Source organism: Nerophis lumbriciformis, linkage group LG38 (genome assembly GCF_033978685.3).
Source record: "Nerophis lumbriciformis linkage group LG38, RoL_Nlum_v2.1, whole genome shotgun sequence".
Taxonomy (NCBI): Eukaryota; Metazoa; Chordata; class Actinopteri; order Syngnathiformes; family Syngnathidae; genus Nerophis; species Nerophis lumbriciformis.
The window spans coordinates 12,677,419-12,701,581 of NC_084585.2; the positions used below are offsets into that span (position 1 = coordinate 12,677,419).

The window sequence follows — 24,163 nt, forward strand, 5'->3', positions numbered from 1 at the left end:
CACTGCGGGCCCTAATAAAACCTTAGAAAAACAATAGGTCCTTATGTCCCATTGCATAAGGACTCCCTGTGGGAGTCCTTTTGCAATGGGCCGTGCGGGCCCTAATTAAAGCTGCAAGCAGCGTTGTTCGGGCCCGCGTATTTGGCAGGTGCTAGTCCTAAGTGTCCCAAGAGTTTTGTCAAGTTGAAGTCCCAAGTGTCCCAATATTGTGGCCAGTGTAGGTGTCCCAATACTTTTGTCCAGTGTTAGTAATAAGTTAGCCAATACTGTTGTCTACTTGTAGTCGTAAGTGTCCCAATACTTTTGTGAAGTTGTAGTCCCAAGTGTCCCAATACTTTAGTCCATTTTTCGGCTGAAGTGTCCCAAGACTTTTGTGTACTTGTAGTCTGAAGTGTCCCAAGACTTTAGTCTAGTGTACCTACCTTGTCTGCATTGTGTGGGCACGTTGGTGCTTCCTGCTTTTAAGCAGCCATCTTAAAAAAACAGCACCGCAGCAGCATGAGTGCAGCGGGTCTTTGAAGGGTCATAAAATCAAAACCGGAGCACTTAATTAAAAAAGGCTTCTGTTGTTGTATTCACAAGGGTTCAATGTCTCTCCTGTGTTATTTTGAAGGCGAAACGACAAACGCGCTCAGAGGAGTACGATTTTGAAGGAAGGTGACCGGTTTTTCCAAAAAAATTGTTTTGAAGGGGGAATAGCAAACATCCTGTTGATTTTTGCTGGGGGTTGTCAATTTATGAAATGTAGGTCTAAGAGAGACCTACATAGAGGTTTTTGTTTCATGTCTCTCCGACCTTCCCAGTGGGAGTTACAGGCAGTTTTATAATTGTTTTCTTCCGAGGAGCAGTTTTTTGTCCGTTTTATTCAAAAATTGCTGTGGAGCGCAATTTTTGAATTTGGGGTTAGGTTTTTTTATTAGATCATAGTTTTTGCCAGTCCTGATGTGTGTGTTCAGTTTGGTGAGTTTTGAAGCATGTTAAGGGGGTCAAATTACAGCTCAAAGAGGCAAAAGTGACTGTTTTTAGTACTTTTTTGTCTTGAAGGGGGAATTGCCAACTTCCTGTTGATTTTAGCCCGAGAATGTACCATTATGAAAGTTAGGTCTGAGTCAGACCTACATAGAGGATTTTGTTTCATGTTTGTCCGACCTTCCTAGTGGGAGTTACAGCCAGTCTAGTTTTTTTTTTTCCTAGGGGGCGCTAGAGCGCAATTTTGATTTTTGCAGTTTGGTTTTTTTATTAAAAGACAATTTTCGCAGGTCCTGATGCGTGGGTCAAATATGGTGAGTTTTGAAGCATGTTAAGTGGGTCAAATTAGTGTTCGAAGAGGCGGCGGAAGAAAAATAAAGAATAATAATAAAACGGACGAATAACAATAGGTCCTTATGTCCCATTGCATAAGGACTCCCTGTGGGAGTCCTTTTGCAATGGGCCATGGCGGGCCCTAATAATAAAGAATAATAAAACGTTACAAATTCAATAGGTCCTTATGTCCCATTGCATAAGGACTCCCTGTGGGAGTCCTTTTGCAATGGGCCGTGCGGGCCCTAATGAAACCTTAGAATAACAATAGGTCCTTATGTCCCATTGCATAAGGACTCCCTTCGGGATTCCTTTTGCAATGGGCCATTGCGGGCTCTAATTACACACATTGTTACCTGACTATACCTATAATACTTCTTAACAATCACAGTTTATCTTCAACAATTCTCCACTGCCGCCACCATTCCCGCCCAACCACGCGTTCGCACACAAAGGGAGACATCGCTTATTGAACGTTACAAATTTCATCACAAATACACACTTTTAAACAACATTCTTCGATATTTCTATATTCAGAAACGCTTATAATTGCTTGGAGACAAATGTGTTAATATTATCACACTTTACCGACCTGTTTTATAGGAATAAAAAGGACACACAAAGTGCTTGATTGCGTTGTCATCGCAGGGTGTGACCTGACTGAGACACGGAAGCACTAACAAGCACCTCCCATTTTCCTCCTTTCCTATACGAGTGCTCCCTCTGTTGGCGTGGCGGAATAACATGTCTTGTGGCATTCAGCTTGGAAACATACACTTAAACTGTGACTTTAGATATGAAATGTACACATTAATTTTACAAAACAATTGTGACTACTAATTGTAAGTGTCACACAGGCAGAAAAACACACAATGACCACCGACGATCTGCGCGTAAGCAAAAAAACAGCCATGCGCGCAAAATGTGTCCATGCGCAAAGTGTGAATTTTGCCACTGTTCTGAGGCTTTAAAAACAAAGGGGCAGTCTTTTATTGCCATCGACATTGTAATGTAAACAAATATGACTCGTGTATTTCTAAGTGCGAGTTGGGCGTTGAAGAAGATGGCTCTGACACCGTGCATGTGGTGTGCATGCGCTTGCGCCGGGTCAGTGACGGAGGTGAGATGAGAGGAACATCCTGCCAATTTGTCAGCAGATGCGGAAAACATGCTAAGTGTTTCTTTACTGCCAGACTGGATTATTAAGCCCACGTTGTACACCACCAGTGTGCCCCCTTCGCTAGCTTTACCCGCTAATTGGCGCTGATCAGGCCTGTGACGGGCTGACGCGGAGTGGCGGCTTGACAAACGCAATCATCCGGACAGGCCGTGTTGAAGTGGCTGGTGCTTTGGCAGCTCCTCGGCTCCTCAGCTGGGGCCTCCGCGCTGCAGGCCCCTGGGGGTCACGAGTGACTGGACCAGTCTGGACTGATAGCCCAGCAGGCACAAGACATTGATACAACGTTGATTTGTCCTTTATAACTGACATGCAAATAAGGTTGCAAAATAGTTGTGTTTGTAAATTGAGACAATGTTGATGTTTAACGTTGAATCCATGTTGTTGGTTGAGAAATGAGCAGATTTCAAAGGTCAAATCAAGGTCACAACCTGACATTGAATAAACGTCGTCAAAAAGCATGTTGTCTCAACATTTAGTTTGAGTTGCTCAACGTCAGGACTAGGGTTGTATGGTATACCGGTATTAGTATAGTACCGCGATACTAATTAATCATTTTCGGTACGATACCGTCTCTGAAACGTACCGGTCCCGCACCCCCCCACACGTCGTGACATTGCTGGTTTACGAGCAGACGAGCATGTTCGGCGGCACACAATCACGGAGTACATACAAGCAGACACAGTGTGAAAACAGAAAAGGGAGAACGGACACATTTTGGTCTAAAAACTGAAACTGAAACGCCCTCAGAAAGAGGTTAAGACATGGCTAGCTAGCTAGCGGCTAACGTCCAGCCACCGTCGGCAGTGTTTTAGCTACTTCTAAATCACTAATTCTCGCCTCCATGGCGACAAATAAAGTACGTTTCTTACAAGTATCATCCCTGCAGGACGAGGAATAGCTAAACATGCTTCACTACACACCGTAGCTCACCGGCGTCAAAATGTAATCAAACGCCATTGGTGGATCTACACCTAACATCCACTGTAATGATACCAAGTACAGGCACGTATCTCGTCGATACTACTATGATTACGTCGATATTTTGTGGCATCACAACATCTTTTTTCTGGTTTTTTTTTATTTATATGATGTTTATAAACTCAGGAATTATGTCCCTGGACACATGAGGACTTTGAATATGACCAATGTATGATCCTGTAAAGACTTGGTATTGGATTGATACCCAAATTTGTGGTATCATCCAAACCTAATGTAAAGTATCAAACAACAGAAGAATAAGTGATTATTACATTTTAACAGAAGTGTACACAGAACATGTTAAAAGAGAAAGTAAGCAGATATTAACAGTAAATGAACGAGTAGATTAATAATTCATTTTCTACCACTTGTCCTTAATAATGTTAACAAAATAATAGAATGATAAATGACACAATAAGTTATGTCAAGAGACTAATTAGAAGCCTTTGTTTGTTTCCTTAATACTAAAAAACAGGTTGTGTAGTATGTTCACTATTTTATTTAAGGACTTAACTGCAATAAGAAACATATGTTTAATGTACCCTAAGATTTTTTTGTTAAAATAAAGCCAATAATACAATTTTTTTGTGGTACCCTTTATTTAGAAAAGTACCGGAATAATTTTTGTACCGGTACCAAAATATTGGTATCGTTACAACACTAGTCAGGACCTAATTCAACAAGTTCTCAACGTTGTTTCAATGTTTTGTGCGTGCCGGGAGGGGCTGGTGGTGGGCGCCACTCGGGCGAAGGGAGCACGTTAAGTTAAGTCGTGAGGTCACGGCAGGATATGAGGAAACGGTGACAGGGTGAGTTGGAAAGGGAGGAAGACGCAATGTAGCAAATGATCCAAAAAAAACGTTTTGAAGCGCACTTCCAAACGATGAGCTCATTGTTGGGGCCTGGGGGTGGCAGAGACCCCGCCTCAGAGACCCCACACAGCCCCTCGACTGTCCTCCAGCCCTCCTCCACGGCTCAAGTCCCGAACACGACACAAAGCGCTTTGTGTGGCGTCCACTGAGACGCAGACAGATAATTGGCTGAGCACAAGCTTGTAAATGCTTAAGTGTGGCTTGGAGTTGATTGGATAATGGCTAATTGCACGCTGCATTTCATTCAGTGATACGCTGCTGGGTAGCGGGGGCAAGTGGAAGAATGGCAGAGGGAAAATATTTTGGCACATAGCATTTTTGCCGCCTGTTTTTTTTTTTTTTTTGGAGTGTGCGGCATTTTGGCTGTCAGATGTATTTCAATTGCAAATGACATTGTTCTTTATTTCTGCTTGTCTTTCTCAGTTCAAGCGTTTGGAAAGTTCGCAGGTCAGTGCGGCAGCTGAACGTCATGCCTGGTGGCGTAGTTTGGGGCTTCTTGCGTTGCATGGAAGTCCAGTGTGTGATCATGTCAACTCTACTTAGGAGCCTCGCTAACAGCCTCGTCTTCCCTGCGCAGACCTCCTCTGCTGCTTCACATGAAATAAAGCTTCATGTCGCACTAAGAGGAAGCAACACTGGCCTTAAGGTACACACTCTCAAGTGGGACACTTGTTCTTGGCTGGTGCTGCTGTAATTACACACCTCCCCGCATGCTCTTGTGCACTACTTCTTATTATTCAATAACACTTATCATTCAATAATACTTATTATTAAAAAAAATAATACATGTTATTATTCAATAATACTTTCTATTATTTAATAACAAGTATTATTATTCAATAATACTTATCATTCATTATTCAATAATACTTATCATTCAACAAACAATACGTGGTATTATTCATAAATAATTCAATAATCCTCATAATTAAACATACAATACTTTCTATTATTCAGTAATAGTAAGAATACTCGGTTGAATATAATTATTCAATATATACTATTCAATAATACTTGTTATTATTCCACATTACTTGTCATTCTACAAACAATATGTATTATTTTTTAATAATACTTGTTAATATTTAACAATACATGTTCTGATTCAATATTACTTACTATTATTCAACAATACTCATTTTTAATCATCAATACTTGTCATTCAAGTAACAATACTCATTTTACTTCAACAAACAATATTTGTTCTTATTCAATAAACAATACTTGCTCTTAATCAAGTTATTTTCATGTATATCCTCATGTAAATCATTGTGTATATCATTGCGTACATCATTCTTATTATTCAATAATACTTATTATTCAACAAACGATACTTGTTATTATTCAATAATAATGTATATTATTTAATAACAATTATTATTATTCAATAATGCATATTATTCAACTAACAATACTTGCTATTATTCATAAATAATTCAATAATACTTATTATTCAACAAACAATACTTGGTATTATTCATAAATAATTCAATAATATTTATTATTAAACAAACAATACTTTCTATTATTCAGTTATGCTTATATTCAACCAAGAATACTCGGTTGAATATAATTATTCAATATATACTATTCAATAATACTTGTTATTATTCCATATTACGTGTTATTCTACAAACAAAATGTATTATTAGTTAATAATACTTGTTAATATTCAACAGTACATGTTCTTATTCAATAATACTTACTATTATTCAACAATACTCATTATTAATCAACAATACTCATTATTAATAAAGAATACTTGTCATTCAAGTAACAATACTCATTATACTTCAACAAACAATATTTGTTCTTATTCAATAAACACTACTTGCTCTTATTCAAGTCATTTTCATGTATATCCTCATGTAAATCATCATTCATATCATCACGTACATCATCTTGTACATTATCCTCATGTATATCCTCATGTACAATATGTATTTCCTCGGGTGCATCCTTGTGTATGACATCATGTACATCCTCATGTACCGTATCTTGTACATTTTCATGCATATCTTTTTGTACATCATCATGTACATCCTCATTTACATCATCATGTAGAATCCTCATGTACATCATCATGTACATCCTCATTTACATCATCATGTAGACTTATCATGTACATCATCATGTACAGGGACAATGTGGCTCGGGTGGTAGAGCGGCCGTGCCAGCAACTTGAGGCTTCCAGGTTCAACCCAGCTTCCGCCATCCTCGTCAGGTCCGTTGTGTCCTTGGGCAAGACACTTCACCCTTGTCAGCTCCCGCCATCAGTGTGTGAATGTGTGTGTGAATGGGTGAATGTGGAAATAGTGTCAAAGCGCTTTGAGTACCTTGACGGGAGAAAAGCGCTATACAAGTATAAATCGCCATTAATCCATGTACATCATCTTGAACAGCTTAATGTACATCACATCTTCATGTACACCATCATGTACGCCATTGTGTTCATCCTCATGTACATCATCATGAACATCATAAAGTAAATATTTATTCACGTCATCATATACATCCTCATGTAAATCATCATGTAAATCCTCATTTATGTCATCATGTACATCCTCATGTACGTCATGTAAATCCTCATCTACATCATCATGCACATCCTCATGTACATCCTACAATTCATCCCATGTACATTTATTAATGAGCATCTTAATGTACATAATCATGAACAGCTTAATGCACATCATCATGAACAGCTTAATGTACATCCTCATATGCATCATCTTGCTCATCATCTTGAACACCTGAATGTACATAATCACGTACATCCTCATGTATATCATCACGTACATCATCCTGAACAGCCTAATGTAGATCATCATGTAAATCCTCATTTGCGTCGTCATATACATCATCATGTTAATCCCCATTTACGCTATCATGTACATCCTCATGTGCATCCTACAGTTCATCTCATGTGCATCTATTAATGAGCATTTCAATGTACATCATCATGCACATTCTAATGTACATCATCATGAACAGCTCAATGTACGTCCTCATATGCATCATCTTGTACTTCATCTTGCACACCTAATACACATCATCACGTACATCTTCATGTATATCATCATGTACATCATCATGAACAGCTTAATGTACATCATCATGTACATCCTCATGTTTATCATCTTGCACAGCTTAATGTGCATCATCATGTGCATCCTCATGTTTATCATCTTGCACAGCTTAATGTGCATCATCATGTGCATCCTCATATGTATCATCTTGCACAGCTTAATGTGCATCATCATGTGCATCCTCATATGTATCATCTTGCACAGCTTAATGTGCATCATCATGTGCATCCTCACATGTATCATCTTGCACAGCTTAATGTGCATCATCATGTGCATCCTCGTTATTATCATCTTGCACAGCTTAATGTGCATCATCATGTGCATCCTCGTTATTATCATCTTGCACAGCTTAATGTGCATCATCATGTGCATCCTCATGTTTATCATCTTGCACAGCTTAATGTACACCCTCATGCACATCCTCATGTTTATCGTCTTGCACAGCTTAATGTGTATCATCATGTGCATCCTCGTGTTTATCATCTTGCACAGCTTAATGTACATCATCATGTACATCCTCATGTTTATCGTCTTGCACAGCTTATTGTACATCATCATGTGCCTCCTCGTGTACATCATCATTTACATCAGCTTGTACAGCCTCAAGTACATGATCATGAACACTTTCATGCACACGGTGATGTACATCATCATGTGCATGTACATTTACATGATCAAGTAGCTTGGTGCGTATAAAGTGTGTGGTCTGTACTGAGAGACAGATGAAGGTGGAACAAAATGTGATTGTTAATTTGTTTGTTTCTTAAGTCGGTTCTTAGCAAAAAGTACTTTGTCCACTTGTTCAGTTGTCCATGGGTCGATCTTGACCAGAAAGTGCTTTTATTGTGATGCCATGACAAAGAGTCATGGTTCATGATCCACTGGACGTCCATTGCACCGGTCGCCCATGGGAGGGGGGGGGTCCCGGGTCCCCACATCTGTGGTCCCCTTCAAGGTTTGGAGGGGCTTGTGCAGCCCTTTGAGACACTTGTGATTAAGGGCCATATAAATACACTTTGATTGATTGACTTTGATGGTTGACTTAGTAACAGTGACAAATGACTGCGCTGCTTTCGATACCGTCGATCATAATATTTTATTAGAGCGTATCAAAACACGTATTGGTATGTCAGACTTAGCTTTGTCGTGGTTTAACTCTTATCTTACTGACAGGATGCAATGCGTCTCCCATAATAATGTGACCTCGGATTATGTTAAGGTAACGTGCGGAGTTCCTCAGGGTTCGGTTCTTGGCCCTGCACTCTTTAGTATTTACATGCTGCCGCTAGGCGACATCATACGCAAATACGGTGTTAGCTTTCATTGTTATGCTGATGACACCCAACTCTACATGCCCCTAAAGCTGACCAACACGCCGGATTGTAGTCAGCTGGAGGTGTGTCTTAATGAAATTAAACAATGGATGTCCGCTAACTTCTTGCAACTCAACGCCAAGAAAACGGAAATGCTGATTATCGGTCCTGCTAAACACCGACATTTATTTAATAATACCACCTTAACATTTGACAACCAAACAATTACAAAAGGCGAATCAGTAAAGAATCTGGGTATTATCTTCGACCCAACTCTCTCCTTTGAATCACACATTAAGAGTGTTACTAAAACGGCCTTCTTTCATCTCCGTAATATCGCTAAAATTCGTTCTATTTTATCCACTAGCGACGCTGAGATCATTATTCATGCGTTCGTTACGTCTCGTCTCGACTACTGTAACGTATTATTTTCGGGTCTCCCTATGTCTAGCATTAAAAAATTACAGTTGGTACAAAATGTGGCTGCTAGACTTTTGACAAGAACAAGAAAGTTTGATCATATTACGCCTATACTGGCTCACCTGCACTGGCTTCCTGTGCACTTAAGATGTGACTTTAAGGTTTTACTACTTACGTATAAAATACTACACGGTCTTGTCGATTGCATTGTACCATATGTCCCGGCAAGAAATCTGCGTTCAAAGAACTCCGGCTTATTAGTGATTCCCAGAGCCCAAAAAAAGTCTGCGGGCTATAGAGCGTTTTCTATTCGGGCTCCAGTACTATGGAATGCCCTCCCGGTAACAGTTAGAGATGCTACCTCAGTAGAAGCATTTAAGTCCCATCTTAAAACTCATTTGTATACTCTAGCCTTTAAATAGCCCCCCTGTTAGACCAGTTGATCTGCCGTTTCTTTTCTTTTCTCCTCTGCTCCCCTTTTCCTTGAGGGGGGGGGGGGCACAGGTCCGGTGGCCATGGATGAAGTGCTGGCTGTCCAGAGTCGGGACCCGGGGTGGACCGCTCGCCTGTGCATCGGCTGGGAACATCTCTGCGCTGCTGACCCGTCTCCGCTCGGGATGGTGTCCTGCTGGCCCCACTATGGACTGGACTCTTACTATTATGTTGGATCCACTATGGACTGGACTCTCACAATATTATGTCAGACCCACTCGACATCCATTGCTTTCGGTCTCCCCTAGAGGGGGGGGGGTTAGTCATTCACATCGACGTCCCACTGGGGTGAGTTTTTCCTTGCCCGTATGTGGGCTTTGTACCGAGGATGTCGTTGTGGCTTGTGCAGCCCTTTGAGACACTTGTGATTTAGGGCTATATAAATAAAGATTGATTGATTGATTGATTGAATGAATGAATGAATGAATGAATGAATGAATGGTTCATTTTGGACATGTAAGGAATTTGCTTCCAGTTATTATTAGTTATTGTCATTTCCTTTACACCAGCAGAAAGAAAAGTTTTCGATCTTCAAACGTAATTTATTTAAATGTTGCACCTTGACTTCTTTCATTTGCTCATCACCAAAAGCAGGACTAGAGTTTAGGAGTGAAGAGTTTTCTCGTTAATAAAACCTCCAATTAATAAAACCTCCAAAGAGTACTGCAGGCTCTTTGTCCTGAAGAACATGAAGAAGACGCTTGGGACAGAGCAAAAGACCATTGTTTTACATTTCAGTGTTATCTTTGATAATGTGCTTCTCAATCAGTCATGTTATCAGAATGAAACAAATGATGTACTATTTCAATCAATCAATAGTACACAATGAGTTAATCAAACACAAGAAGTCATTTAAAATTATTGAATAAAGGACGGATTTATTTCATGATCCCAGAAGAGTTTGAGGTAACACTTTAGTATGGGGAACATATTCTAAGTAACAAAGACTTAATTTAGAGTTATTTGGACACAAGGGGAACATAAAGGGGTTAGGGTTAGGGTTGGGGTTACTAATAAGCAATAATTCTGAGGTAATTTAGGGAAGACTCTTAGTTAATGGCTTACTGGTTGTATAATAAGACCATCCAGAACAAAGCATTAATAAGTACTTAATAATGACTAATTAATTAATTAATTGCATGTCAATAAGCAACTAATTAATGGTGAATATGTTTCCCATACTAAAGTGTTACCGAGTTTAAAAATGTCAAACTAAATTCACTTGATTTAAAAGTCTCTATAACGAACATTAAGATATAAATAAATAAATGATATGTTTAAATGGCACATGTTGTGTGTGTTCCTGTAGTAATGTGTAGTGACACAAGTGTCCCCCCCCCCCCCCCCCACACACACACACATCCACGAGCACGTACGCAGGCGCACACGCACGCACGCACGCGCACGCGCACGCGCGCACACTGAACAAAGCGGTCTTTAGAAGGCTTGAATTGGAATTTGATGTGTGCTAAAGTGAAAGTGATGTCAGTTAACATTTAATTGCTGCTTTTCTCAGCTGCAGCTAATCTCTCGTTTACAATCAATTCAATCTCTTTCTCCTCCTCTCAAAGCAAACCTTTGTGCTCCTTCAATGGCATCAATCCCTGGAGATCCCGGAGATCCTCACAAAGATGTCCTCATCTTGTTGACAGCTGATTAACGCGCGCGCGCTCCCCCGCCAGTGCGTGCGCGCGCACTCATTAAAGTGCCGGTCGGTCAGTGACGTGTTTGTGTTGGTGATGATGATGATGATGATGATGATGAAGATGACGATGATGATGTTGGAAGTGAAAAGAACAACCTGCAACCTTCATCTTGTTTACTGCAAGCCTTTCTTCTGCACACACAGCCTGCGGCCTTCAACACACGCACACACACGCACACACACACGCACACACACACGCACACACACACCCTGCTTCGTGTGCGATTGAGCATGCGTTTTTAATAAAAGTGCAAGACATTATATTATTATTATTTTTAATAATACAAATTTTAACCTAATCTCAAAACTGATCGCCTGAGAAAAAAAAAACAGAATCATTTTATTATAATAAATATAAGTACTTTAAAAGGTATAGCAATACTAATATTATGATAATTACTTATTGTTCATGTTTAATCATGTCTTTATCGAGTCTTTAATTAATATTTTCTTAAAACATAATAATGATGGTGTTATAATAATTGTCATTACTGTAAGAAAAAATGACGTGTAAATATTTATAATATATTTTAGTAATAGTGTAATATGTTAGTGTCAGTATATATTTTTTTTACTAATAGTATAATATTAGTGTAATAGTGTAATATCCATAGTATTAGCATAATATTATAGTATTGGTGTTATATTAATGAGGATAGTTTGATGTTTAATATTTTAGAATGAGTGTCATATGGTAGTGTAATGTTTATATTATTTGTATAAGTATTAGTGTAAGAGTTTCATATGTATAGTATTTGTGTAATATTTTGGTATCAGTGTAATGTTATAGTATTAGTGTAATATTTATGGTATTAGTGTGTAATAGTTATAGTATTAGTGTGATATACTGTGCGGTATAGTATAGTTAGTGTAATATGTATAGTATTAGTGCAACATTTTGTACTATATGTAATAGTATAGTATTAGTGTGATATTGATAGTATTAGTGCAATATATGTAAAACTATAGTATCAGTGTGATATTGTGTACTGTAGTAGTTGTGTAATATTTATAGTATGAGTGCAATATGTTGAACCATAATAGTATAGTAATAGTGTAATATTTATAAAGTGTAATATTTTGTACTATTTGTAATAGTATAGTATTAGTGTAAAATGTATACCATTAATGTAATATTTTGTACTACATGCAATAGTATATAATTACTGTTATATTTATAGTATTAGTGTAATATTTTGTACAATTTAGTATTCAGTAGTATTAGTGTTATATCTATCGTACGAGTGTGATTTTTTGTACTTTAGTATTAGCGTCATATTTATAGTATTAGTGGGATATTTTGTGCTATAGTGTAATATATATAGTTTTAGTGTGATATTTTGTACTTTTTCGTAAAAGTAGTTTAGTAACATTTATAGTATCAGTGTGATATTGTGTACTATAGTGGTAGAGTAATATTTATAGTATTAGTGCAATATGTTGAACCATAATTAATAGTATAGTAATAGTGTGATATTTATAAAGTGTAATATGTTGTACTATATGTAGTAGTATAGTATTAGTGTAAAATGTATACCATTAATGTAATATTTTGTACTACATGCAATAGTATAGAATTACTGTTATATTTATAGTATTAGTGTAATATTTTGTACAATTTAGTATTCAGTATTAGTATTATATCTATCGTACGAGTGTGATATTTTGTACTTTGGTATTAGCGTAATATTTATAGTATAAGTGGGATATTTTGTGCTATAGTGTAATATATATAGTTTTAGTGTGATATTTTGTACTTTTTCGTAAAAGTAGTTTAGTAACATTTATAGTATCAGTGTGATATTGTGTACTATAGTGGTAGAGTAATATTTATAGTATTAGTGCAATATGTTGAACCATAATTAATAGTATAGTAATAGTGTGATATTTATAAAGTGTAATATTTTGTACTATATGTAGTAGTATAGTATTAGTGTAAAATGTATACCATTAATGTAATATTTTGTACTACATGCAATAGTATAGAATTACTGTTATATTTATAGTATTAGTGTAATATTTTGTACAATTTAGTATTCAGTATTAGTATTATATCTATCGTACGAGTGTGATATTTTGTACTTTGGTAATAGCGTAATATTTATAGAATAAGTGGGATATTTTGTGCTATAGTGTAATATATATAGTTTTAGTGTGATATTTTGTACTTTTTCGTACAAGCAGTTAAGTAACATTTATAGTATTAGAGTGATATGTTGTATTATTTACTATAGTGGTAGAGTAATATTCACACGAGTTGTGTAATATCTTGTACTTTATTTAATAGTATAATATTAGTGTAATATTTTGTATTAGTGTGATATTTTGTACTTTAGTATTAGTGTGATGTTTATAGTATTAGTGTGATATTTATAGTATTACTGTGATATTTTTTACTTTAGTATTAGTGTAATATTTATAGTACTATAGTGGGATATTCTGTAGTATATGTAACATTTCTTTTCGGTGCGGATGTAATTTAGGTTTATCATGTTTGAGGTTTGAAGTATTTAACTTGGAAGGTTGTGTAAGATGTAAGTGCTGAGATATGATTATTAATAATCATGTTAATGCAAGCATCTCCATTGAGGAGCACGCATGAAGTGTTGGGCAGAATGAGTGCAGAAATAATATTGTAATATTGTTCCTGCAGGCGTGCACAGAATAACTCAGCTTCATTTAACTTGAGTACACATGAGGATCTGCTGCCTTAGTGCTCATTAGCCAAGCAGCAGAAGGACGATTATGATGAAGAGGATGATGATGATGATGAAGATGAAGTGGATAAAGATGTTGATGAAGGTAATGATGAAGATGAGATTCGCCTTCTCCAGAGATCGTTTATCTGATTTTAATAAAAAATGTATTTTTGGGGTCATTTTTCTTTACAGGGCTCTGATTGTTATTAATCGTCATTTGCAACAATATTAACATCTTCTCTTTCAAATACTTGATGCATCTACAGAAGTAATACACTGTAATACTTCACACAGTACAAGTACTACACTGTAATACTTCACTTCTACATAAGTACTACAATGTTACACAGCAAAGGTACTACACTATAATACTTCATATAGTACATGTACTGCAGGGTAATACTTCACACAACTACAAGTACTGCACTGTAATACTTCACACATCTACAGAAGTACTACACTGTACTAAACGCTACAAGTACCACCGTGTAATATTTCACACAGTACTTCACAGAGTAAAGTAATACAGTGTAATACTTCACACTGTGCAAGTGTGACAGTGTAATACTTCACACAGTAAAGGTACTACAGTGTAATACTTCACACAGTTAAAGTACTACAGTATAATACTTCACACAGTAAAAGTACTAGTAAGTAGTAATTCATACGGTGCAAGCGCTGCAGTGTGATACTTTGCACAGTAAAAGTACTACAGTGTAATATTTCACACTGTACAAGTACTACAATGTAAGTCTTCATACAGTAAAAGTACTATAGTGTGGTACTTCACACAGTACAATTACTACACTTTGGTACTTCATCCAGAACATGTACTACAGTGTAATACTTCACACAGTTAAAGTACTACAGTGTAATACTTCACACAGTAAAAGTACTAGTAAGTAGTACTTCATACAGTGCAAGTGCTACAGTGTGGTACTTTGCACAGTAAAAGTACTACAGTGTAATACTTCACACTGTACAAGTACTACAGTGTAAGTCTTCATACAGTAAAAGTACTACAGGGTGGTACTTCACACAGTACAATTACTACACTGTAATACTTCACACATCTACAGACGTACTACACTGTACTAAACACTACAAGTACTACCGTGTAATATTTCACACAGTACTTCACAGAGTAAAGTAATGCAGTGTAATACTTCATACAGTAAAAGTACTCGTAAGTAGTACTATGTACAGTGCAAGCACTACAGTGTGATACTTCGCACAGTAAAGGTACTACAGTGTAATACTTCACACTGTACAAGTACTACAGTCTAAGTCTTCACACAATACAAGTACTACAGTGTGGTACTTCATACAGTACATTTACTACACTGTAGTACTTCATCCGGAACAAGTACTACAGTTTAATACTTCACACAGTTAAAGTACTACAGTGTAATACTTCACGCAGTAAAAGTACTATAAACTAGTACTTCATACAGTGCAAGCGCTACAGTGTGATACTTCACACAGTAAAAGTACTACAGTGTAATATTTCACCCTGTACAAGTACTACAGTGTAAGTCTTAATAAAGTAAAAGTACTACAGCGTGGTACTTCACACAGTACAATTACTACACTGTAATTCTTCACACATCTACAGACGTACTTCACTGTACTAAACACTACAAGTACTAACGTGTAATATTTCACACAGTACTTCACAGAGTAAAGTAATACAGTGTAATACTTCATACAGTAAAAGTACTCATAAGTAGTACTATATACAGTGCAACCGCTACAGTGTGATACTTCGCACAGTAAAAGTACTACAGTGTAATACTTCACACTGTACAAGTACTACAGTGTAAGTCTTCACACAGTTAAAGAACTACAGTGTGGTACTTCACACAGTACAATTACTACACTGTAGTACTTCATCCAGAACAGGTACTACAGTTAATACTTCACGCAGTAAAAGTACTCGTAAGTACTACTATATACAGTGCAAGCGCTACAGTGTGATACTTCGCACAGTAAATGTACTACAGTGTAATACTTCACCCTGTACAAGTACTACAGTGTGAGTCTTCATAGAGTAAAAGTACTACAGTGTGGTACTTCACACAGTACAATTACTACACTGTAGTACTTCATCCAGAACAAGTACTACAGTCTAATACATCACACAGTTAAAGTACTACAGTGTAATACTTCACGCAGTAAAAGTACTAGTAAGTAGTACTTCATACAGTGCAAGCGCTACGGTGTGATACTTTGCACAGTAAAAGTACTACAGTGTAATACTTCACGCAGTAAAAGTACTAGTAAGTAGTACTTCATACAGTGCAACCGCTACAGTGTGATACTTTGCACAGTAAAAGCACTACAGTGAAAGTCTTCATACAGTAAAAGTACTACAGTGTAAGTCTTCATACAGTAAAAGTACTACAATGTGGTACTTCACACTGTACAATTACTACACTGCAGTACTTCATCCAGAACAAGTACTACAGTGTTATATTTCACACAGTTAAAGTACTACAGAGTAATACTTCACGCAGTAAAAGTACTAGTAAGTAGTACTTCATACAGTGCAAGCGCTACGGTGTGATACTTTGCACAGTAAAAGTACTACAGTGTAATACTTCACGCAGTAAAAGTACTAGTAAGTAGTACTTCATACAGTGCAACCGCTACAGTGTGATACTTTGCACAGTAAAAGCACTACAGTGAAAGTCTTCATACAGTAAAAGTACTACAGTGTAAGTCTTCATACAGTAAAACTACTACAGTGTAAGTCTTCATACAGTAAAAATACTACAATGTGGTACTCCACACAGTACAATTACTACACTGTAGTACTTCATCCAGAACAAGTACTACAGTGTTATACTTCACACAGTTAAAGTACTACAGTGTAATACTTCACACAGTAAAAGTACTAGTAAGTAGTACTGCATACAGTGCAAGCGCTACAGTGTGATACTTTGCACAGTAAAAGTACTACAGTGTAGTACTTCACGCAGTAAAAGTACTAGTAAGTAGTACTTCATACAGTGCAACCGCTACAGTGCGATACTTCGCACAGTAAAAGTACTACAGTGAAAGTCTTCATACAGTAAAAGTACTACAGTGTAAGTCTTCATACAGTAAAAGTACTACAATGTGGTACTTCACACAGTACAATTACTACACTGTAGTACTTCATCCAGAACAAGTACTACAGTGTTATACTTCACACAGTTAAAGTACTACAGTGTAATACTTCACGCAGTACAAGTACTAGTAAGTAGTACTGCATACAGTGCAAGCGCTACAGTGTGATACTTTGCACAGTAAAAGTACTACAGTGTAATACTTCACGCAGTAAAAGTACTAGTAAGTAGTACTTCATACAGTGCAACCGCTACAGTGCGATACTTCGCACAGTAAAAGTACTACAGTGTAAGTCTTCATACAGTAAAAGTACTACAGTGTGGTACTTCACACAGTACAATTACTACACCATAGTACTTCATCCAGAACAAGTACTACAGTGTAATACTTCACACAGTAAAAGTACTACACTGTAATATTGTGTACAACACTTTACTTTTTCACGATGACAAAAAAGATATATACAAATACGACTTCCTATAATATGCAGTATTTGTATAAATGTAATGAGCTATATAGTATAAAAGAGTACTGATATTATATTGCATTGATTTGTCATTTGAAGATAGTTTGCGAGTAAAAAAAAAAAAAGCAGAAACATTTGTTGTAATAAACAAGTTTTATTTTGGAATCAACCAACATTCATAGTTATGGTGATAAGTTATGAAGACGTTATTGACATCTTAAATATTTGACGTACACGAATAGCAGGCAGCAAAGGGTGAGTGTGAGATACTGTACTAATAATAATAATAATAATAATAATGTTTTTATAATGTTTCTTGTCTGCTGGAAGAAGACAAGATGTTGTCATGGAGTTTACGGACGTGCTTCTTTAGGTCGAAGTTGCGACAGAAGCCTTTTCCACAGGTGAGACAGGTGAAGGGCTTCTTGTCGTTGTGCGTGTGCATGTGGAACGTCAGGTTGTAGATCTGGTGGAACGCTTTGTTGCAGATGGAACATTTGTACTGCTTCTCTCCGCTGTGCGTCAACTTGTGGTTCTTGTAGTTACCTAGCAACCACACACGTCATCTTTACTGTACAATACGTCATCACAAAGTGGTCGACATGTTGTAGTCCCTTGATGTCATCACCAAGGTATTCATCATCAAGTCATCATGTTTCACTTTTTACTGTACTTCTCTGACGTCATCAGCATCACCTTACTTTACCATCATATGCATCATAGTACTCCATTCTGACTGTAACATCGTAACTTACTATAGTATTCATTATATTTGACTAATTACTTTACTTCTTACTTTGAAATTAGTCATAGAAAACTTTTTTTCATAACTAATTTAATGTATTCATAAATGTGAAATCATTATTAATTATTTTAAAGATGATAATATATATATATATATATATATATTATATATATATATATATATATATATATATTATATATATATATATATATATTATATATATATATATATATATTATATATATATATATATATATATATATATATATATATATATATATATATATATATATATATATATATATATATATATAATTCATGTTTATCACAGTTGTATTTTTTAGTATATATGTATAAGCTATTTATCATAGTCATATGCATTACATGTTTGTTTTATATTATATTGACATCTATTATGTGTGTATTTTTAGTTGTATAGTGATATATATATATATATATATATATATATATATATATATATATATATATATATATATATATATATATATATATATATATATATATATATATATATATATCCATCCATCCATCCATTTCTACCGCTTGTCCCATTTGGGGTGCTGGAGCATATATATATATATATATATATATATATATATATATATATATATATATATATATATATATATATATATATATATATATATATGTGTGTGTGCGTGTGAGTGTGTGTGTGTGTGTGTGTGTGTGTGTGTGTGTGTGTGTGTGTGTGTGTGTGTCTGGTCAACTTTAAACTCAATTTAAAGTAAGTGTGTTTACATACATGATAATAACACAGTGGAATAATTTGAAATGAAAACTAATATTAATAGGAAATGTCATTATCGGCCACTCAATATGTAACTATATTTTATTACACAATTCTGATTTAAAAAATGGCATCAAAAACAATGCATTAATAGAAACATATTTATGTTAATAAGCAAAGCTTCTAAGTCAGAAAAACACATTTGAAAGTGAAGATTAGTGTACTATTTTTAGTATTAGTGTTATATTTATAGGATTAGTGTAGTATTTTTGATGGTATTAGTGTAATATTTATAGGATTTGTGTAATATTTTTTTAGTACTAATGTAATAACTATAGTGGTATTAGTGTAATATTTTTAATATTAGTGTAATATTTAAAGTATTATTGGTGTCATAATTTTAATATTAGTGTAATGTATATAGATATATATTTGTAATATTTATAGTATTATTAGTGCACTATTTTTAGTATTAATGTATTATTCATAGTGTCAATGTAATAAAAAAAATTGTAGGCATTGAAATGACTAGTTAAATTTTTTTACTAGAGTGTAATATTTATAGTTGTATTGGTGTAATATTTATAGTGGTATTAGTGTAATATTTTTAATATTAATGTAATATTTATAGTAGTATTAGTGTAATATTTTTAATATTAGTGTAATATTTAAACAGTGTCAGTATAAAATCTATAGTATTATTAGTGTAATATTCATAGTAGTATTAGTGTTAATAGTGTAATATGACAAAGCGAAAGTAAAAGTGAGTTGTGTTGATTGAAGTGTTAGTTTTGTGTTGCAGTCAAGAAGTTGTCAAACTTTGTCAAAATCAAACTTTGTTGGTCTCACTGCTGACCCACAACATTGTGTTGAGGGAAATGGACCGTTTTAATGTGCCATGTTATAATATTTATACTTCCTCTCAGCATATGCAGCACATTAATAACGCCACTGATCATACTTTACTGTCGTCATATTTATATTTCAGTTATATTTCAATGTTGTCATATTCATAATTTAAAGTCATATTCATATTTAATGTACGTAAGCACACGTTGGAAGCAGAACATATGCTTTAAACTTTAAATATGAATTTTTTCCCCCGCTTTTTTAAAGTTATAAACTTTGAAGAAGAGAAAATACAAAAAACATCGAAAACAAACCAATACTGTGTTATTTAATTTTTCGTATTATATCAGATCATTCTCCAACATGTTATTTTATTTGTATATTACTTCAGATAATCTTTTAACAAGGATCATTTTAAATCAATTTTCAACAAGTTATTTCACTTTGAGATTTTTAAATCATTTAAATCATATTTTAGATCGTATTTTCAACATTTGATTTGATTTTAATATTATTTTGGATAATTTTACAACATGTTATTTCATTTTTATATTATTTTGGATCATCTTTTTCAACAGTTGATTTAACTTTTTGATTTGTTTGGATCATTTTTTCAACAGGTGAGGCTATTTGTATATTATTTTAGATTATTTTCTAACATGTTATTTTTATTCTCATAACATTTTACATTATTTTTCCAGCATGTTATTTCATTCTTATATCATTATATATCATTTTCCAACATAATATTTAATTCCTATAGTATAATTTTTTCAGACATGTTATTTTATTTTTACAGTATTTATTTTGCTTTTCCAACATGTTAATAATTCATTCCTGTATAATATTTTTCCAACATCTTATTTCGTTGTTATATTATTATTATTTATTAATTCCTATGTTTTCCAACATGTTATTGTCATTCTTATATCATTTTCCAGCATGCTATTTCGTTGTTATATTATTTTACATACTTTTTTCAACATGTAATTTTCATTCTTATATCCTTATGTCATTATGTCGTTTAAATTATTATTTCTTGTCATTGATATCATTATTTTTGGAGGCCAGATTTCACAAAAAGCGACAAAAGTATATGGGGGGGAAAAAATCATATTCACCTTTCTGATGAAATCCTTTTCCACAGAACTCGCAGACGAAAGGTTTGTATCCTGCGTGGATTCGCACGTGCGTGTTGAGAGTCGAACTTCTGTTGAAAGCTTTCCCACACTGGTTGCATTTATGAGGTTTCTCCTTCAACGCAGAATAATACATCGACTGTGAATATGTGCACATGATAAATACACAATGGTCAGGTGGAGAAAAGAGTGTGTGTCACCTGTGTGTGGATGATTTTGTGTCTACACAAAGTGCTGGCCTGTCGGAATCCTTTCCCGCACACTTTACACACGAACGGCCGCGCTCCGGTGTGTACCGGCATGTGTCTGGTCAGATTGTAGTGAGCGTTAAAAACCTGAACAATTACACACAATCACACACAACTTTTACTTACATTTCATCACACTTCATTAGCACATGTTTTCTGCACATTTATAATCATTTCCATATGTTATTTATTATATTATACGCAGCAAATGTTCGTTGTATTTTAAATTATATATATATATATATATATATATATATATATATATATATAATTCATGTTCATCACAGTTGTATTTTTTAGTATATATGTATAAGCTATTTATCATAGTCATATGCATTACATGTTTGTTTTATATTATATTGACATCTATTATGTGTGTATTTTTAATTGTATAGTGTTGTGTATTGTGTGTGTGTATATATATATATATATACATTGTGTATGCATATTGTGTGTATATATATATATGTTTCAATCCATGTGTATCACATGTTCGTTTAATATCATATTGTATGTGCATTTGTGAAATTGTGCATGTTATATATGTGCTTTTATAATATTCACGTTTGTTTAATAGCCACGTCTAAAGTGTGTTCTGATGACAGTCATGTCTGTGTTTTAATAATATACATTTTATATTATAAACATGTGTACCACATGTGTTTTTAATATATTTGCGTGTATTACATGTATGTTTTGATTCATTTCCATGTGTATGAATATTTGTTTTTATTATGTATGTTATGTTTGTTGCACGACATGTTTTTTTAATTAATATACACGTGTATTATATGTGTTTTTAATGATATAGGAATGTATATTGTATTATATATCTATGTAATGCATTTTTTTAAATTATATACACGTTGCAATTTTGATAATATTTATGTTTATAGATTTTTTTTTTTACATGCATGCATTTGTGTTTTTAATAAATGTTCATGCTGTTTATTATATGTGTGTTGTTATAATATTCATGTATATATTTTATATAACATGCATGTTTTTAATTGGGTGTATAGATGTAATGATGAATATGTGTTTTAAATGAATGTGTATTTTTTTAAGTAATATTCATGTGTATTGCATGTGTGTTTTATATGGTGGTGTGCATGAAGGTGTTTTAATAGTATGACATATTTAATGCATCTATTACCAAAAAGTGCATCATCTTGTGTGTTTCTGTAATATGTTCAAATCATGAATTACCTTTCCGCAGACTTCGCAAGTGAAGTTTTTGGGTTTTGCGTCTCCGGCACCGCCGTTGCTGCAAACTTTGTTGGGGTTCTTGAAACAGTTCTTGTCGGCCTGGTTCTCCTTGACGATGTGGTCCAGTTTCCCGGGGAGATGCTCCTTGTGGGGGTACTGGGCTGTGGGCGCCTTGTCCGCCCCGTGCAGGCCGCCCGCGGGCACCTTGGTCCCGTCCAGGACTAAAAGTCTGTGCTGGGCCGAGATGGAGGCCTGGGCGTGCGGGCTGGACAACCAGTGTCCCCCCAGCAGGTCCGACTGGGCGTAGGCCGGGTCCAGGTAGTTGAGATAGTAGAAAGAGCCGCTCGGTACCGCCAGGCTCTGATGGATGACCTGCGGTTTGACCAGCCGGCTTCCAGGCGCCAAAAGCGGCTGCTTGGCTCCGGAGTCGTGCGCTTTTGCGCACACGCAGCAGCTGCTCTTGCACGCCGCGCCGCCCCTGAAACTGGACCGCCACAGTTCCGAATAGTTCATCAGGGCCTTGGCCTGGAAGTCGTAGCCGAAAGGCTGCAGCGGGATCATGCAGGGAATCGGAGAGCAGAACCCGAGCAGTTTCTTCTCCTCCGCGCCTTCCGAGCCCTTGGACATGATCCGGTCTATGGAGAAGGCGAGGGTCTTGGGGGCCGCGGAGGGGCCGCTGCGAGCGCAGGACATGACCGCGTCCACGGGTCCGGAACGGGACATTTCGCAGCCCAAAGATGTCAGACTCGCTCCTTCCAACTTCTTTCAGAGTCTCCAAGTCCCCGCAGGACAGACGGGAGGACACATCAGTTTAATAGGAACCCCTCGCAGGCGTTTGCATTGAAAAAGACAACAATGGCATCCACGGGGGAGGATTAATGCTTCATTAATGGCTACTGAGCAGGACCAGGACTAGGACTAAGTTGGACCGGGACCTGCAGAAGACTAAACGCTGCAAAGGTCTGGTGGAGAAAACGCTTTAAGTTGAAGGACTTTAATGCTTCATGGGTGTGACACACACACACACACACACAAAAAAAAAAAAAAAAAAAAAAAAAAAAAAAAAAAAAAAGCTCCGCGTGTCATCTTGACGTTAGCACCGCCCCTGCTCACACTGGAGCACATCAACCTGCTCCGAACCAACATAATGATGCATATGATGTATTAGTATAACCATGTGACGTCATTCCGCACTTTTATAAACATTCCAGAAAGTCCACCTGCTCCTCCCCCCCCCTCTTCTCTTCCCCCCACCTTCTTTCACTTTGGTTCACTGAAGCGCTGCTTGAAGCTGCTCTCCCCGCACACATGGAGGAAGCATTGAAGCAAAGAAAAAAGGAGCAGAAGGAACATGAAAAGAATTCTGCGACAATCAGGAGCGCCTTTCACTCTTTGAAGGCCATTTGAGAACTTGAAGTTGAGCAGACAAATTGTACTGCGAGTCCACCTCACATCATAGGCGCTGATCTACATTTCTGCCAGTGGGTGCTCGGTGTGTGTTGTCCCGGTACCAATATTTTGGTACTTTTCGGTACTTTTCTAAATAACGGGGACCACAAAAAATGTCATTATTAGCTG

The 24,163-nt window shown here is 35.9% G+C and overlaps 2 protein-coding genes across 3 annotated transcripts in view; both read right to left on the minus strand.

Annotated features, from left to right (window-relative positions):
* ldlrad2 (low density lipoprotein receptor class A domain containing 2) overlaps nucleotides 1-11,293 on the minus strand; it is a 72,385-nt gene extending 61,092 nt beyond the window's left edge. The window contains exon 1 of one of the 2 annotated variants that reach the window (XM_061932651.1): nucleotides 11,223-11,293. The gene's annotated coding sequence lies outside the window, so the exon portion shown is untranslated. Of the gene's footprint in view, nucleotides 1-1,894; nucleotides 1,966-11,222 lie in introns of those variants that run through there. The other variant, XM_061932650.1, reaches the window with a different exon arrangement.
* Nucleotides 11,294-17,791: 6,498 nt separating this feature from the next.
* Nucleotides 17,792-23,590, minus strand: fezf2 (FEZ family zinc finger 2). The gene is made up of 4 exons (XM_061932455.1): nucleotides 22,586-23,590; nucleotides 21,329-21,463; nucleotides 21,111-21,243; nucleotides 17,792-18,173 (listed from the first exon to the last, which is right to left on the minus strand). The coding sequence occupies exons 1-4, from the start codon at nucleotides 23,306-23,308 to the stop codon at nucleotides 17,932-17,934; spliced, it is 1,233 nt and encodes a 410-aa protein (XP_061788439.1). The 5' UTR covers nucleotides 23,309-23,590; the 3' UTR covers nucleotides 17,792-17,931.
* Between the last annotated feature and the right edge of the window lie 573 nt (nucleotides 23,591-24,163).